A 19,659-nucleotide genomic window follows, 5' to 3' on the forward strand; every position below is an offset into this window, starting at 1 on the left:
GTGCAGAATCGTAGTCCACTTTGACTTAAAGCCTGGTAGTAGGTCACTTGATTTTAGAATCAGGGGTAAAGACAACCCTTTGCTTACTTATGAATGCATCAAGGTCCACGTTGTCCCGGTCTTCTTCATCACTAGATCGCATTTCTGGTGCTTGAATTTCCAAGGGCACATCATCGAATGCAAGAACAACACTATCCTAGGGATGAGAGTCCTGACTTGGGTTTTCCGGAGAGGGATCAGGTTCCTCATGTGATGCCCCAGTAATGTATGCTACTACATCCTCTTCAACAGCCATAATGGCCCCTTTTTCTACCATGCTCTGTGACTCATGTTTCTGGGAAATAACTCAATGCAATACACCATCAGTGGATACCACAAATACAGTCTTTTCTTCTTCAACCGGTGCTTCCACAACATAGGAATTGACGGTAACAATGGCAGAACCTTTTATGACCTCAGTATTTTGACCTTGTTCTCCACTTAGGGTTTGACTAGTGGGAACAACAGATGGCGGGGAAAATGGAATAGCAGTTTCAAGGGTTTTTGAGTTGGGAAGAGATTTGGAGACTAGGGAAGGTGTGGCTGCAACAGTAGGAGTGATAGAGGGTGACGAAGGCTCAATAAAAATGAGAGGTTCCATATATGGGTTAGAGGTAGTAATAGTTGAGGCAGAGAGATTGAAAGTTTTCTCAGCCACTAGAAGAAGAGGTGTGACGATCCTTCCCATTTGGGTGAATCTAGAGTAGGGGTTATGGTCAAGAAGAACAGAAAAGGGGTTTTTAAAAGGAGAGGATAATTATGAAGGGAGAGGAATAAGCATCGGTTCTGAAATGGTGGTTGGGCATGGAGAATTGCAATGTTTCAGAGGGAGATGGAACATTTGAATTGAAGGATCGTGACAGCAGGATCTGAAAAGTTGATGATATGGTAGTTGTATTTTGTACCCTTTCTAAGACGTGTATTAAAAGGGATGCACAAAATTACTAACCTTTAGTATAAGAACCTGGTTCTTGAAAAAACATTTTCATCATCCCTTTTTTTTGAAAAGAATTAATCCTCTTGTATCAGTCATGCATTGCATCTATTGCTTCAATGCTCATCATGCTTGTTTACCTGAAACGATATTGAAGTGAGTTAGACAGGGCCAGAAAACACTTTGAACCAATTATCTCTTAAGAATACGAGCCAATCAAAGAGGAATTAGGTTCTTAATTTGGCCTCAACAGTCACAGCTTTACTCTATTTCTTTGAAACTGTTCCATACTTAGTGCCTTGGTGAAAATGTCTGCAATTTTATATTCTATGCAGTAAAACTTCATACCTTGCACACAACCCACACTGAAGACAATATCAGGTCCAATGACAGTGAGATAGTGGAGCGACCCAATAATGCCTCTATACATTATTTGATTCACAAGTGATCCGATTTCATCCATGTCCAGTCGAGTCGCAGTTGCAATGGGAGTGTCTATCACCTTTGATGCTTCCATGTGAAACGTCTTCAAGAGTTCGTTGGTGTAATTTTTTCTGACAAATGGACATACCCTTTAGGGAATGTTTTACTTGAAGACCCAGGAAAAGGTTTAATTCCCCCATCATGCTCATTTCAAATTCACTTCCTATAAGTTTTGCAAATTCTTCACACACAGAGTCAATTGTTGCTCCAAAAATGATATCATCAACATAAACCTAAACAATGAGTAGGTTCCTTCCTCGTTTCAACCTGAACAATGAGTAGGTTCCTTCCTCGTTTCTTTAAGAAAAGAATATTATCAATTTTTCCTCTCTTAAAACCATTTTCTAAGAGGAATTTGGACAATCTTTCATACCAAGCTCTAGGAACCTACTTTAGCCCGTATAGAGCTTTGTCCAGTTTTAACACATATTCAGGGTGCTCATGACATTCATACCTTGGGGGTTGCTTCACATAGACGTCTTTCTTAAGGAGTCCATTCAAAAGTGCACTTTTGACATCCATTTGTAACAACGTTAATTCCATATGAGATGCAAAAGTGATTAGAATTTTGATAGCTTCCATGCGAGCCACTGGAGCAAACGTTTCATCATAGTCAATCCCTTCCTCCTGATTCTAGCCTTGGACCATTAGCCTGGCCTTATTCCTTGTGTTAATTCCAGGTTCATCGAGCTTGTTTCTGAATACCCACCTGGTTCCTATGATGGTTTTATCTGGGGGTCTGGGTTCCAGGTGCCACACATGGTTTCTCTCAAACTGATGCAGCTCGTCTTGCATGGTTGTAATCCAATCCGCATCTTTCAAGGCTTCCTTGATGTTTTTGGGTTCTATTTGAGAGAGAAATGCTGAGAAGGCAAGTGAATTTCTGGCTCTTGACCTGGTTTGAACTCCGGAATCTAGAGGAGTGATTATGTTATATATAGGGTAAGAGGTTTGATGTCTCCAGTTGGACGTCTGATGTTCATTCTAAGAGGAAGAATGTATGGTTGGCTGATTTTCCTCTATTCTTCTCTCAAGTGCCAGTAGAGTTCCCTGAACTGCATCAATCACTCTTTCTTTAGCTTCAGTGGTTGTAATTGAAGTGCTTGGTTCTGTTGAAGATGAGGCAGCATTGTCTTCATTTGGCTCCTTTACTTGACTCATCATATGTGCTTTTCCATTTGTCATGTTAATGACTTCACCAGGAACAGGTAAGGGTTCTCCATCTTGATCTTCTTCAGCACTCCTCAAATGATGGATGAGATTCATCAAAAATAACATGGACACTTTCTTCAACACATTGAGTCCACTTGTTATATATCTTTTAAGCCTTGCTTTGAGAAGAGTAGCCAATAAAAAAACCTTTGACACTTTTGGCATCGAACTTACCATGCTGATCCTTTCCAATGTTAAGAACATAGCATTTGCATCCAAATGTTCTGAGATGAGTTAGCTTGGGTTTTCTTCCATTCAACAATTCGTACGGGGTCTTGTGCATAAGTGATCTGATCATGCACCTGTTCACTAAGTAGTAGGCAGTGTTGACAGCTTCAGCCAGAAGTTCTTTGCAAGTCCACTGTCAATCAGCATTGTTCTTGCCATTTCTTCCAAAGTTTTGTTCTTCCTTTCTACTATTCCATTTTGCTAGGGAGTTCTGGAAGCTGAGAAGTTGTGAGTGATGCCATTTTTATTGCAAAATTCATCAAATTTGACATTGTCAAATTTTGTCCCATGATCTGATCTAATGCATACAACTCTAGACTCCGTCTTCACCCAGATTTTCTTAACAAAGGCCATGAATACTTCAATAGTTTCATTTAGACTCCATCTTCACCTGGAGCAGTCATCCATGATTACAAAAATGTATCTCTTTCCTCCTCTACTTTGCACCCTCATAGGTCTACACACATCCATATGCAAGAGTTCAAGCGGCTTTGAGGTACTCACATCTCTTTTTGACTTAAAGGAGGACTTTACATGTTTTCCTCTAGCACAGGCATCACAAACTTTTTGAGTTTTGAATTGTGGTATAGGTAGACCATGGACCAGGTCCTTCTAAATTAGTTTGTTCAGAAGGGAAAAGCTTGTATGACCCAGTCTTCTGTGCCATAGTTCACCATCATCGTCAACCGCCTTTAGAAAACTCAGATAACCACTCTGTAATGATTCGAAATTAGCAACTTAGATGTTCTTGTATCTTTTGGCCACCAGAACTATTTCACCGGTCACAAGGTCAGTGACTGTACATATTTTGGACAAGAATTCCACCTTGTTTCCTTTAACACAAATTTGAGAGACACTCAGGATATTCTACTTAAGTCCATTGACATAGTACACATTTTTAATAGAATGAGTGAGTGACTTCCCGACTTTTCCAACTCCAAGAATGTACCCCTTTTTACCGTTGCCAAAGGATACACTCTCTCCTTGCAGGGAGTTTAGTGAAAGAAAGTCTGTGGTGTTCCCAATCATGTGTTTCGAACATCCACTATCCATGAACCATTGTTGACCACTACCTTTCACTATTCCCTGCACAAGAGATTCTGAGTTAGTTTTAGGAACCCAAACAAGTTTGGGTACCTTGTAGTAAGCAAGGGGATGAATAAGAGCTCTCTTAGTCCAAGCAGGTAATGTGAGTTTTTGGTGAGTGGAACCTAGTCCCTCTTTTGTGGTCAGTTTTAGCAACCACTTTGTCTTTCTATACTGATTGATTCTTGGCCTGGACACCTTCCTTGAAGTGCCCAGTGTTCCCACATTGGGTACGAGGCCAGTTATCAGATGTGGTGGCGCTCTTACCTTGAGGGTTGTGAGGAGTTTTATCCCTTTGGAACCCTCTTCCCTGCCTTTTTCACTATCATTAGTGAGCAAGGCAGTGGTAGCTTCTAAGGACCAGGTCCACTTTAGAGAACTTTCAAGATCATTCATTACTTTTTCTAGATTGTCTTGGAGGAGCTCGTTTTTCTCAATTTCAGCACACATCCTAGATCTCAAAGCTTTCACCTCATCTTCAAGCCTAAGGTATTCCTCACTAACTATCTCCTTTCCTCTTTCAGATCTTTCAGGTTTTGACTTAGTCAATGGTTTTACTATTATTTCCCTTTAGTCTGCAGTTTTTGCCAACAGATCACTATTTTCTTTTCTAAGAATTTCAATGGTTTTCTTTTGATCAGTAAATACAGCCACTAAGTCTTCTCTAGTATGTTCAAATTCTTCTAGTTCTAAGAACAAGGAATCTCTATCTTCCGCATGACTACAAAAGCAGTAATTAAAACATCCCCGATTGGAGAATAGAATTTCAGATTTTTCTTAACATCCCCGAAGTTTACCTCTTCGTTGCCATTGTCTTTATCATCATCTGATTGAGCCATCAAAGAAAGCGTTGAGTCATATCCAATCTCCTTGCCTTCAACTGCCACCATGGAACTATCACCAGTATTAGGTTTATCTTATTTTACTTGTGTAGTTCCTTTATGAGCTGTTTGTAAAGCCTCCATATTTCTTTTGCAGTGTCGTAGGTAGAGATTTTGTCGTACTCTTTAGGTCCCAATCCATATACTAAAATTTTCTTGGCACAAAAATTCTTCTCCACCTCTTTCTTATCTTCTTCAATGTATTCTTTGCTGTTTTTTTATTGAAAATGTAAATTCATCTAGTACCTTTACTGGAACAAAAGGACCATCGCAAATGATATCCCACAGCTCACAATCCTTAGCCATGATGAAATCGTGCATTCTAGCTTTCCACCACCAATAGCATTTTCCATCAAACTTGGGGGTGGTATATGGATTGACCTTCTTCAAAGTTCAGTGGAGCCGCCATGAGGATCCTTCCTAGGTCTTAGCCTGATAGGAGGAACCTGCTCTGATAGGAGGAACCTTCCTAGGTCTTAGCCTGTATGGGTCCACCAAATCGTAGAGTACCTGGTCCTCTACAAGATTCTACTGAGAGCACTTAATAAAGTAGTAAGTAAATGAGGTAGAGGATTTTTGCGTGGAAAAATCCCACAAAAGGGGATCAAAAAACCATGACCTACACCTGTAGACTTTTAACTTCACTAACTTGTAATCTTACCTATTACAAGCCACTTTACAATAATTCCTATTGCAAAGGATTTACTCAACTAACTTGTGGTACCTTTACCACAAGCCACTTTGTGACTATCCTAGTTACAAAGGCTTTTTCTAACTTGTGATGCTATCACCACAAGCCACTTTGTAACTCTACGATTACAAAGACTTTTCCTTATGACTAAATCTAGTCACAACATAAACTCAAGGAGTTTACAGATTTACAAGAGGATTCCTAATCAGAATGCTTCTAGGTAAGCGGTTTAGGAGATACAGTAAGTACAATAACAAGGTTACAACTCAACTAGGACAACAACAAACTATCTTTTAGGAACTGGTCTATAGTCGCATTCAACCTTGTTCTTCAAGCTTGTGAGAATGATTTCTCTGTTTTTGCAAGAGGCTTGAATAAGAAACAGTAACCTTCTAGTGATGTTTTTGTATAAATCTCATTGGATACAACTTGATCACATAACTTGACATGATGTGTGTACTTTGTTTGGTTAGAGAATGAGTGGGCTGACAGTGTAGTGCAGTACGGCAGAAACAATGTCGTCAGTCACTTTATTTCTAGCTGTGTCCAAATGACTTTGTACTGCTATGAGGAAACCACAAGAGCATTAATTCCTTGTTTGGTTCCTATCTCCTGAAGATGTAGCACTTCATCTTTAGTTGGAATCCGTTAAAGTTTGCAGCAATCCATGTAGGTCAGGTTCCCTATTTGTTTCTTAACAGTAAGTTTGTTAGATCATCAAAACATCAGGCAAGATTATTTAAGATCTATCAAGCTTCCTTCGCCTGTATAACCTTATTATCAATCAATCTCTTGATCTTATCTTTTAATGTCCGGCACTCATCAATAGTGTGCCCTTTCATACCGGAATGATATGCATAGGTTTTATTCCGGTTGACCCATTAATGTGAATTCTCCATTGTCACAGCGGGAATAGGGGCGACATAACTAGTGGCATTCTACCTTTCGTACAACTAGTTGATGGGTTCAGCAATGGCGTTGTATTGTCTGGGTGGTTTGCAATCAAAATTAGGTCGGGGTTTCTGTTAATTTTGATGGCTTGGAGGCGAATGGTAATAGTCTAGTTGTGTGTTTTATGTGTGACAGGTGGTGGCGGGTCAAGAATATCTTGGAGGTGAGGGTTGGTATGTAGGTGGAGTGATTAGTATGTGAGTGGAGATTTTGGGCCTTGGGCCACCATTACTTCCCCTACTTCTTTCTTCTTTGATATGCCACCTGAATGTAATGTTTGTTCGTGGCTTTCAGTGCCTCAAAATTTGTCACCATCCCACTTTTAATACCCTCTTCAATCCTTTCTCCGAGTTTGATGATATCAGAGAACTTATTGATGTTTTATACTTCAATACCAGACAAGAGGGGGGTGATTTGTGTGGTACACAATTTTTGCTTAACTTGATTATAGAAGGACCTGGTTCTTCTATGTGTTCCAACTGCTACTGTTGCGGAATAATAAATACAAAAAATAAAGAACACATAGATTTTACGTGGAAAACACATGGCTCAAAAGGTGAAAAAACCTCGACCTACTACTTATTAGGGTTTTCCCAAGCTTCCACTAAAATCACTAAGCCAAAAACTGCATTTACAAAAAATCTTTTGAAAACCTAGGATTAACTCTAATCCCGTTGTGGCACACAACCTCAACTGTTGCGACAACTTCAAGTTAACTCTAACTTGAAAACTCTACGTTCCTAATACAATTGCGTCTAAATAAGCTGAAAGGTACAATATGAAAATACCTACTACAATTGAACTAGAAATAAGGAAAGACACATAAAACTCTTTATGGAGCTGGTTCTTCAATCTGGTTCATGTAGCTTAAGGTTTGTACACTTGAATCACACACGAACTGCTTGCAAAAAGCCTTGCTATTTTGCTTTCAATTCACGTTTAACTTCTATGTTTTTGTGCAACACTTGTAATGTGAGAATATCCTGCAATTTATAGAGTTAGTAGATGAAGAAACAAATAGAGTTCTGATGCAACTCTTCCTTGGTGGAAGATTTCTAGTTGATTTCAACTTCTAACTCTTCCCTATATTGGATAGTCTTCTCTTTGATTAAGGAGTCCTTATCCTTATCAATTATGCAACTTTTTCGATCAGGAGATATTAAATACAGCAAGTTAAGCTTATCTCATTCACGTGCATCCCACATGCTTGAAGCTGCCCGTTTTTGTGCACCCGTGGGATGGACCTGGTTCATGTCTGAGATCTTTTGTCAATCTTCAAAACTTAACCTTTACTTGGGCCAACAAATTCCCCCTCTTTGATGATGACAAATATTGTGCTTTTATAGACTAAGGCCCTGTCATAACTCAGCTCAACATCAATTCAAAGTTAGAAATTTTTCACTTATCATCAAGGACCAGGTACATCGGGTTATAAACATCACCGTTCAAAGTGTAAAGCACAACCTTTTCTCCCTTTTGGCATCATCGAAAAGTTTCATAAAATGCGAGATAACAAGATTTTAAAACTTACTCATGGCCTCTGAGGCTACTTCAAATGCTATTATGGATTAATCATCATAGATTAAGCTAAGAATTTTAATCCTCAAAGAAATATAAACAAACAGTTAGAGAAAAAGACAATGAATTTCATAGATGGTTGATAAGATTCTACCACAGATAATAAGAAGAAAAAAAAATACTAGAAACATGAGCAAAAACAACAAAAAATCCCGAACTGGGTCACTGGTTGATCCACACTAGGCTAGGAGGCTTAAGGCCGGGAAAAACTAGGTGATTGGTTTTTGACTTGGAGGATTTTAAGCATATCTTGAAGAATGACATCATTCTTCTCTTTTTCTCTTGCCCAGCTTAGTTTTGATAGCATCTCTCTCAGTCTCCACCTCAGCCAAACTCTTCTCCAGCCTTTCAATCTCAACATCCTTAGTTCCCTTTCTTGCACCGAGGCTCTGACATTGCTATTCACTGGTACCTTTTGGATGAACTTTGTTCTTTGGGAGTGACATTGACTTCATAATCTCAAGCAAGCAGAGTATTAACACAAAAATGATCCATGCTAGTACTAACCTCCCACTTTTTCATAGGTACATTGAAATGTGCAAGCACAGTTGTGAGAATGAAACCATAAGGAATACTATGATTTTTGGTGCCATTGATAACTCTATCAAGAAGCCGGATTATAGTTTTTAGTCACTTTCTTCAGCAGGTCTACGAGGGTTTCCTCTACAGATTAACCAGGTTCATCTCCTTAAACAACAATTGCACCTGCGTCTTTGGTTAAACTCACAAGGGTGGGTGAAGAATCAACCACTCTTGTCCCATTTCCCCTCACAGTACTCCTATCACCCTTGCTCTCATTTATTTTTATTTTTACCACCATCTTCTCCAGATTCTGTAGTCTTAACACCTGCTATAGATCCTACAAATATATTTTCCAAATTTGCAGAAACTTTAGAAATTGTCTCAGGGGAATCTTTAGAATAAGAAGATACATGTTCAGTTTCAGAAGAACGACTTTCTCACCCCTGAGTAGCAGACTTAAAAGAATCTAGGTAGTTTAATACGGTCAGGAGTATTGAACGTACCTGGTTCACTTGTAACGGATATGTTTAAAAGAACTTTGGTATTTGGTAGGACTCTGCTCATGAACCAAATATAGTTATTTCAAATTATGCAGAGTGTAGAAAACATACTGTGTTATCTTGATGAACCAGGTTCTTCACTGATAATTCTCTTGTGTAAGTCTAAATTTGCCAAAATAAAGAAATATCATTAGAGATTAATGATCCATTTTAACACATGGCACAAGAATATACTATGGAAAGTATGAGACTGAGCAAGATTTAATCTAATTGTACACAATTTACAAACATTCTAACCAAATAATTTTTTTCAATTTTTCATTTTTTTCGTTTAACCTTGAACTACTCTTTTCAGGTGATCTTGATCATCCCTAATTCCAACGTGTTCCTCTCAAAGTGATCTCTACATAAGGCTTTTGAGAAGATGACAGCAATTTTCTTGCCAGTAGCACAAAAATCAATGGTGATCAAGCCTTTCTCATAGTTGTCCCTCAAGAAATGGTGCCCAACATCTATGTGCTAAGATACTAAAGGCAAAGGAATGGTGTCTTTCAAGTATCTCAATATTCTTTTGACAGCAGTTCAGTGGGACTTCTTTGGATTTGCCTGAAATTGACCACAAAGAACTATACTGAAAACAATGCCAGGCCTGCTAGCAGTAAGATACAAAAGAGAACCAATCATTCCCCTATACAACTTCTGATCAACAGATGAACACGGTTCATCTATATCCAATTTTGTGGATGTTGCAATAGGAGTGTCAATTTCATTGGATGTTTCTTCCTGTCTTTGTTACTGAGGAATAGGTTCATGGACATGTTCCCTCGAGGTTTGAGGATTAGTTCCTCCCTAGTCAGTTCCCCCTGTCATGTTGCCATGGGTGAAAGGACATGTTCCTTCATGTGGTGCATCTTTAGGCTGGACTGTGGTTTCACCATTTGAATTTCTTATAAGCCCAATCTCTTCATTATCTTGTTCCTGCCTCTCAGAAAGAATGTTAGTTTTTTAAAAAATAACATATACATTTTTTCTACACACATAGTTCTTTTGTTGTATATCTTATAAGCTTTACCATGTGAAGAATATCCCAAGAATACTCCCTCATCACCTCTGGGATCATACTTACCTAGGGAGTCTTTGCCATTATTGTGCACAAAGCACTTGCATCTGAATGCCCTAAGATGGGATATATTTAGCTTTCTCCCTTTAAGTGACTCATATGGAATCTTCTTAACAAGAGGTCTAATCATGCAACTATTTATGATGTAGCATGCAGAAATTCAACAAACATAGCATTTTCAAATTTAGTTCCATGATCATACCTAATTGATGCAAGTTGATTACCTAGTTGTTTTTGAGTTTTTCTAACAAAAGAAGTAAACATCTCAAATGCTTCATCTTTAGATGTTGAAAATAATGTCCAAGTAAACCCAGAGTAATCATTAACAAGCACCATCTTATATCTTTTACCAACTCTTCTTAATATTCTCATTGGACGACAGAGATCCATATGGACCAGTTCCATCATTCTGGTGTTACTTACCACATTCTTGCATTTAAAAGAGGATCTTACATGCTTCCCCCTTGCACAAGCCTCACAAACTTTATTTTCCTTGAACTTGATGTTAGGTAGCCCTATCACCAAATCCATGTAGACTAATTTGTTGAGTTGACTCAGACTTGCATGTCCAAGTCTCTTGTACCAAAGGCGAGGTTTATTGTATAGCAAACTTAAGCAAGTGAGTTCATTATCTGAAAGAGTAGACATATCTACAATGTATGTATTGTTTACTATTTTTTCCTGCAAAATAATCTTGTTAGTGGTAAGATTAATCACAAAATATTTGGTAGAGTTGAATGCTATCAAGTTATCTCTATCACATAATTGTGATACATTGATTAGACTGTACTTTATGCCATCTATCAAGTAGACATTCTCAATAGAGTGGGAATCAGTCTTACAAACCTTTCCAACCCAATGATCTCACATTTCTTCCCATTTCAAAAGGAGACATTACCTCCTTTGAGGTCCTCAAGTGAAAGGAACTGTTTCTTGCTTCCTGTAAAATTCTTTGAACAACCACTATCCATGTACCATATTTGGCTGCTCCCCTTCACTTGGACCCGCAAAAGGAAATCAGGGATTAGTCTTAGGAACCCAAACTAGTTTAGATCCCTTTCTATAGGCAAAAGGATGAATCAAATTCTTTTTAGCCCAACTTAGCATCCTAACTTTCCCATGAACAAATTATTTATTATTTTGACTAGCCTTTTCTTTTGCAATGCATTCACTTTTATAGTCATTAGTTTTACCACAATGTGTGCAAATTATATTCTCAGGAAGTGTGAGGTACTTGCTTTTGGGATCCTGATACGCTCAAATTACACTTTAATAAATAGTGTAAGGCAGTTGGTGTCAAATATAATAACCCAACAAGGTTGGGGTCGAATCCCAAAGGGAATAGGTGTGAAAAGGTTACTCTTATAGTGTGTTGATCGACCAAAGTCGTATCTCTCTTCAATTAACAGTAACAAGAGAATGGTTTTATAGTAACAAGAGTATGAATTGAGTTTTTTTGGAAGTATCAACTAATTAGAATACTTATTGAGTAATTAATTGGATTAAAGAAACCAAGGTTGTGTCCCCTTTAATGGAGTGTAATGCTTATCGGTGTTAATATGATATATTTCTAATGGAAGGTTCTTTTGATATGCAAATGATGTCTATGTGACTATCCAATATTTTCCAATAGTTGAGTAGTGTTTCCTCTTTATAATTTTCCCAAATATAAAAGAGTTGCAATTTAGAACCATCAATATATGTCAAGTAAAACCCACTTAGTCCTAAACGATTCTATTAAACAAGGATTAAAGCCTTGAGTCATTGATAGTTACTTCTACCAAATTCTAACCCACTTTCCCAAGCAAAGCAAGAATTTAATGGCACTTGTTACCACCAACAATAATTGAAGAATGAGAAGTAAATAAATATCAACCAACCATTATATATATATTCAACGGTAAACACCCATTAGCATAACACCCATTTAGGGTCCACAACCTTAGTATTTAAAGTTAGCTACTCATACTACAATGCAAAAACCAAAGAGTATTTAATGTCATAAAATCTTAAAAAGTATAGAATCTTCACCCAAAAGCTTCCGAAAGTGAGGAATATTAATGTCTTGGAATGTGGTTCAAAGACTAGACAAGATGAGCCCACAAAGACATCATAAAACTATTTATAGTAGACTCAAAATCGGGACAGAAAACGGAAAAAATGCCTTTTCAGGTTTGATATGCGATCGCATTCTTGTCACAGAGCACGTATGCGGTCCGCATCTTGGACATCCTTATCGCAGACTGGAACCCTAGTTTACATTCTTCGCATTCCAATTATGTGGATCGCATTGCAGAAATGCGATCGCATTTTGCATCGCATCTTCGTCCTTCAGTGACCTTCATGGTTGGTTTGCGGTTCACTCTGCGGCTCGCATGTTGGTTCCACGGTCGCATAATGGACCACATTATTGACTTGAGATTTAACCCAGTTTTCTGCTTTTGTCTGCGATTTGACGTGCATTCTACGGCTCGCATGTTTGATCTACGATCTCATAGTGTATCGTAGACCAGCATTTTTGCTACATTTTGCTCTTTTCTTGTCTTTTTGCTTCCATTTCCATGTTCTTGGGTTCTCAGTCCTTATGTACTGTAGAAACAACAAAACTACATAAGTAACAGAGATAATTGCATTAAAACAAGCTAAAATCTAAGCAATTAGTATTGAAATGTGCCGAAAGTCTCCGGCACATCAACACCCCCAACTTAAACTCTTGCTTGTCCTCAAGCAACTAAAACAAACTTAGCCTATTCTAGACTTTATTTACAAAACATGAAACGATAATGACTACGGGTGGTGTCCATTGCTAGTACTTCAAGCATGCATCTATAATTGTTTTACCCTTCCTGAACTGATAGTATATACAAGGAAAACTAATCAACTTGTGAACCTTGAGCCTCAGACATTACCACAAAATGTTAGCCTCAGCTGACTACAATTGCATTTGACTCAAAAGCTCAACTTTTGTTTAACTCCACAGTTCATGTACCCCCACTAGAAAGAAGGTCCCAAAATCACAATATTTACAAGGACAACAAAAAGGGACAATTAACAAATACACTCACTCTCAGAAAGAACTTCAAGTGTTACAACATTTAATACCATAAGCTTGCCCTTATTTTAATTCACCGCTTATTCAAGAATATTGAGTTGGAGGTCTCATAAGGACTTTTTAAGCTTGTAATGTAGGTTTCGGGAAGGGTTGGATGGACATTTGGGTACAAGTGACTTCACCCTCCTTGAACACTACTCACAATTTTCCATTTTTTTTACTTTGCTTCTTTTCAAACCCTCATAGTCTCATTTGCGTCTAGTTTCCAATATAGAACCACCTTACATACCTCTTCTAATTTAATTCAAGGCTCCATACTTTATATACATACACATATTTTCTCATTTTTTTTGTACACAAATCTTTCTTTTGTTTTTTTTCTCTTTTGGAGCTTGAATAATCTAAAACAAACACTTTTGAGGCATGTGGTCCTAACTCAACGTACAACCTTACCAATCTCCACTGCGACACCACCCCCATCTTAGGCTTTTAGCCACGTTCTCAATGTTCAAGGAGGGACGGGTTCAAGAGAGGAGATTATTTTACAAAAAAAAAAGGAGAGGTTTGTAATGAGTTGGCCAATGAAAAGGCTTAAAGGCTCAAATTGGGTACTAGTGATATTATTTATGTACAGGTCGGCTTGAAAGGCTACAGAGGTCTAGCAAATAAGAAAAAGAATGCCTAAGATCATCCCTCCAACCAAACATACTATCATTAGCATTGAAAAACCAACCGGCCAAGTTCTAGATGATAGAAGTAAACACGAGAGTTATATACACACAGAGAACTCACACACAATTGGTACACGAACTGTTTCATTCACATAATTTGACGCTTTCGAGTCAACACTTGGAAACTCAAGGCTTTCATCATAGACACATGTATAACTCTAGGTCTCCATATAGTCACAGAGCGAGCTACAAGTTTACAAAGTTGATCGCAAAGACTAATTGCCTTAAGAAAGTTGTCAATCTATCCATCATCGGGAAAAGTCAACAAAAACAATTTTTTTTATATGCGGTAGGGTATATGATATGTACAGACACACATGCTTTATACTAGGCAATTACACCAAACCGGTCAAAATGATTCATTCTACGATCCTGGTTCTACTATTACACCCTTGGAAAAGAACTGGGAGAAGAAAAACCAAGAGGAATTGATTCCTAATCAATATCTACTTGTTTTTGTTGTTTTTATTTTATATGGACAATGGTATCATATTTACACAACGCTATTATGAATACAAAACAAACACTAATATTAACATCATCACGAATTTCATAAGACAACTCATGTACCGAAGTCATACTAATATATATACAGAACACAAAATACACATAAGTACAAGAGTCTGATTGTAACATAAAGATATGCATATGTACAACAGTTTCCAATATCACAAAAATATCTACAATGCTACCCTCCACCCTAACTAAAAGCATGCATTCTCCCCAATGCATAAAAACAGAGAGATGAGTTTGAGGGGGCTCCCTGAGGCACACTAATTGCTATGGGAGTTAGTAGCTGGCTGAGTACCGGAGGGGTCACCCTCGGATGTGGAATATGGGACCGATAAGAGATCATTCTGAGGAGTGACCTCTCCTGATAGAGTAATGCTTTCAGGCTGGTCCAAAGCAGGAGTTGGAGCTGGAGCAGGAGTTGGAGTTGGTGCTGGAGCCTGTGAGATGCTACTCTCGCCCACTAATGGCGGGGTGACTGATGGAGTTATAGGGCTGGCCATGTCTACTAGAGACCGCTAGATCGCTATCTGCATATCTACTTATTCCACTTCTTCAATAGCAGCCTCCTCAATAATAGCATCCTCGATAGAGGCATCCGCAATCTGCTTTCCTTTATCCTGAGGGCCATCATCGCTTGAATATCCAAAACTTTCCTCATCCTCGCTCCCATCTTCCTCCTCATCTTATGATTTACCAGAACCTCCGTACTCCTCCCCAAAATGGATCACAATATGGGATGGAGGGGCTTTAGGCTGGGAAGCTCCGGCAGTAGGAGGGGCAATATCAGTCATCATTGTAGTGAAGTCAAGACCTAAGTCCGGAGGTGCTGTGCCTGTCACCTGATCACTATCTGTGGGAAGGAGGGATGATAGATCGAACTCCAAGTTCTGCATCTTTTGGAGCTCGTCTTCATAGAAGAAACCTCCTTCTTAAGTCCAGGCAACCCATAACTTCACCCTCTCTATCTTCTCCACCCTCAACTCAAGTTGTTGTAGAAGATCCTCACATTTTGACTGTTGCTGTTGGAGGGCTGTCACTGACGATTGCATGGACGTCAAGGCTTGTTTGATTAGATTTGGCAATGTCTTCAAAAGCTGATCTACTTTGGCATTGGCATGCTGAGCCAGTAGACCAAGCTTCGAGATAGCAGGAATGGTGATGGCAGGCTGGATAGTGGTAGACTGAGAAGTAGGCTTGGAAGTGGAAGTGGGGGCCACTGTAACCTGATGAGTCACTGGTGTCTAGGAGTCACTGTGATCTAGATCAATCGGATCTTGGACCTGAACCTGTGAAAGGGCAGCACCAGCAGTGATACGAGAGATATCCATAATACGTGTGATATCAATATCCCTTGTTTCCTTTCCAGTTTTATCAGTTGGCAGGATGGGAACTTTTGCAGCTTTACACAGAGCTGTGATCAGGCAAGGGAAAGGAAGTGAAGTTGCATGATGCATTGCTCGGATCCCTATTTCTTGGAAGATCAATGCTCCCACATCTATCTTGATACCAATCATGATGCAAGCTATCAGAAGGTCCTTCTTGATGGCTATTTCGGTTTTATTTTGAGTTGGTACCAACCGAGAAGTGACAAAACTGAGCCAGTAGTGACCCTCTCTCGTGAGATCTTCCTTATATATCTTGTTCTGAGGATCGACCTAAGCGGGAGTCCCTTTTGCTATCACTGAGGCAATCCATCCACATTCATTCTCCTTATTTTTGAATTTTTCAGTGTACTCAACTGTGCCTGCTCTCCATCCTTTGACGTAGAACTCATTAAGGGCCTCAATGTTGCAGAAAACAGTCTTTCCCCAGACAAGCACTTGGTTGGTGAAAACTTTGTTGCGTTTGTGGTATTTCGTCTTGGAGGCCACATAAGATGCATGGAATTCCCTTACAAGGGTCTCATTGTACTCCGTGGGTGGCTTAGTGAAGTTCTCCCATCTCCGTGTTTTTATGTTTTCCAAGATATGGGGGTATTTGTCTTTGAGCTCGTTCAAGCTCAATTGTTTCTTGCCCAGGATTTTGTGCTTTGTGAGCCCCTTTTTAAATACCTCCCTGGACCCATCAACCCCAAATCGGAGCTGGAAATCTTCACCTCGTTTCCTTCTCTCTTCAGCCTCTATATTGATTGAGGGCCTGAGCTCCTCCGCCTTAGACTGAGAGGGGCTCGGCACGTTGTCCTCTATCCGCGATCGCTTACTGGTGGAAGCCCGCTTTGATGAGCGTCTATTTTGACCCATATCAGCAGAGTTTGATGATTGGGACAATGAGTGTGACAAATGGAGTCCTTTGGTTGCACACAATTTGAGCTTGATTTGGTTCGAAGTCCGTTCGTGTTCTTCCCCCCTTTTTTCGTTTTTTTTTTATTTAAGTGAGTGAGAGATAAGAGGGTTATGCAGACATACCTTTTCGATTCTGCGATGGATAGGACACTGCATAACACACAGTGCGACCGCATGTGTGTTATGCTATAAGGTTAAGGACCAAGCTGAAGGGAGGCAAATGCTGTGCAAAATGCGGTCGCATAAATTAAATGCGGACCGCATAATGCACCACCTCATCGCATTTTCAACCATAATTTTAACCCAAATCTCTAGTTAGGTTTACAGTCAGAGTGTGTTCCGCATAGCTAAAATGCGACCGCATTTGTGCAGCAGAATTCACCTAGTGGTTTTTCTTCCACTTTTTATGCATTCGTACCAATTGTTGTGATCTTTTAAACCTCCTGCACTCTGACACACACTTTAAATTGCTTAAATAAATCTATCTATCAAAAACTAAAAATTCATAGAACAAAAGAGTGTTACCACACATGGGTTGCCTCCCATGAAGTGCTTAATTTAACGTCGCGGTACGACGAAGTTGATGTTCCTTTGGTTTCACTCAATGGTCGGGCATGGAACATCTTTGAGAGCCAGCTGCTCCACCAAATGTTTTCTCCATCAGTGCCCAAGTAGTGCTTGATGCGTTGGCCATTTACCTTGAATGTCCGGGACCCATCTGTTGATTCTAATTCCACAGCTCCATAAGGAGAGACATTGACCACTTTGAATGGACCGGACCATTTTGATTTAAGCTTGCCCGAAAACAATTTGAGCCTTGAGTTAAAGAGCAAGACTAAATCACCCGTCTTGAACTCTATTTTCAAGATCTTCTTTTCATGGACAAACTTCATCCGTTCTTTGTACACAACTGCACTTTCATAAGCATGGAACCAGAATTCCTCCATTTCATTGAGTTGTGTTAACCTCAAATTTGCAGCTTCATCCCAATCTAAGTTCAGCCTTTTCAACGCCCACATAGCTTTGTGTTACAATTCCACGGGTAGATGATATGCTTTACCAAAGACTAGCCAATAAGGAGAAGTACCAATAGGGGTTTTGTAGGCCGTGCGGTATGCCCACAATGCATCATCTAGCTTCCTTGACCAGTCGGTTCTATTTGCATTCACAGTTTTTGCTAGAATGCTCTTGATCTCCCGGTTGGAAACCTCAACTTGACCACTTGACTGCGGATGATAAGGTGTGGCCACCTTGTACTTTACGCCATACTTCTCAAGAAGCCCCGAGAATGCCTCGTTACAAAAATGAGATCCACTGTCACTAAGGATGGCTCTAGGAGTGCCAAACTGAGTGAATATGTTTTTGTTCAAGAAGGCGGTCACACTCCTTGCCTCATTGTTTGGTAAGGCAACTGCTTCAACCCATTTGGACACGTAGTCCACAACTACCAAGATTTATTTCATCCCGCAAGACCTTACAAAGGGGCCCATGAAGTCGATTCCCCACACGTCAAAGATCTCTATCTCCATCACAAAGTGCATTGGCATTTCATGCCTCTTGGAGATTGAACCTTGTCGTTGACATTGGTCGCAAGCCTTGACCATTTGATTGGCATCATGGTAGATGGAAGGCCAATAATACCCACATTCAAGAACTTTAGCCGCCGTCCGATTTCCTCCATGATGACCCCCAACCGGTGAGTCATGGCATGCCTTGAGAATTGGCATAACCTCTTCTTCGGGAACACACCTTCTGATAATATTGTTAGCACAAACACGGAACAAGTATGGTTCCTCCCAATAGTATTGTCGGCAGTCTCTCAAAAACTTCTTCCTTTGATAAGATTCCAATCCGTCCGTGATAAGGTCACTAACCAAGTAGTTAGCAATATCGGCATACCAAGGAGCAAAAGTGCTAGATAATGCCAATATGTGCTCATCAGGGAATGCATCGTTGATTTCAAGATCTCCCTGTGGTCTCCCTGCTTCCTCAAGCCTTGAAAAATGATCCGCCACTTGATTTTGAGTTCCCTTGCTATCTTTGACTTCGAATTCAAATTCTTGCAACAACAAGACCCATCGAATTAATCGAGGCTTTGCATCCTTCTTTGCCATGAGATATCGAAGAGCCGCATGATCGGTGTATACCACCACCTTGGACCCCAACAAATAAGCCCGAAATTTTTCAAAAGCATACATAATAGCAAGAAGCTCTTGCTCAGTTACCATGTAGTTCATTTGTGCCCCATTGAGAGTTTTACTTGCATAGTACACCGGGTGGAGAACTTTTTTGTGACGTTGGCCAAGCATTTCTCCAATGACTACACCACTGGCGTCACACATGAGCTCGAAAGGAAGTGACCAATCGGGCGTGACAATAATGGGTATCGTCGTGAGCCTTTGCTTTAACTCCTCAAAAGCTTTAAGTCAGTTCTCATCAAATACAAACTTGGCATCCTTTTTGAGGAGTTTGCACATGGGGCTAGCAATCTTGGAGAAGCGCCGGTAAAACCCGGCGTGCCCTAGAAAACTTCTAACACCTTTCACGGAGGTCGGTGGAGGAAGCTTAGAAATAATCTCAATCTTTGCCCGGTCGACTTCAATACCATGCTATGAAATTTTGTGCCCAAGCACAATGCCTTCGTCAACCATGAAGTGACACTTCCCTCAATTTAGCACAAGGTTGGTCTCTTCGCATCGCTTAAGCACTTGTCTAAGATTGTTAAGACAGTGCTCAAACGAATCACCAACCACTGAGAAATCATCCATGAAGACTTCAAGAAAGTCCTCAACCATGTCGGAGAAGATGGACATCATACACCTTTGGAAAGTGGCCGGAGCATTGCACAAGCCAAGT

General features: G+C 39.7%; 1 protein-coding gene across 1 annotated transcript; it reads right to left on the reverse strand.

The window, feature by feature from the left end:
• Positions 1-17,284: 17,284 nt before the first annotated feature.
• LOC142162933 (uncharacterized) lies at positions 17,285-17,822 on the reverse strand. Its single transcript, XM_075220131.1, has 2 exons — positions 17,405-17,822; positions 17,285-17,298 (listed from the first exon to the last, which is right to left on the reverse strand). The coding sequence occupies exons 1-2, from the start codon at positions 17,820-17,822 to the stop codon at positions 17,285-17,287; spliced, it is 432 nt and encodes a 143-aa protein (XP_075076232.1).
• Positions 17,823-19,659: the final 1,837 nt, after the last annotated feature.

The sequence above is a fragment of the Nicotiana tabacum genome, chromosome 1 (assembly GCF_000715075.1).
Source record: "Nicotiana tabacum cultivar K326 chromosome 1, ASM71507v2, whole genome shotgun sequence".
Classification (NCBI taxonomy): Eukaryota; Viridiplantae; Streptophyta; class Magnoliopsida; order Solanales; family Solanaceae; genus Nicotiana; species Nicotiana tabacum.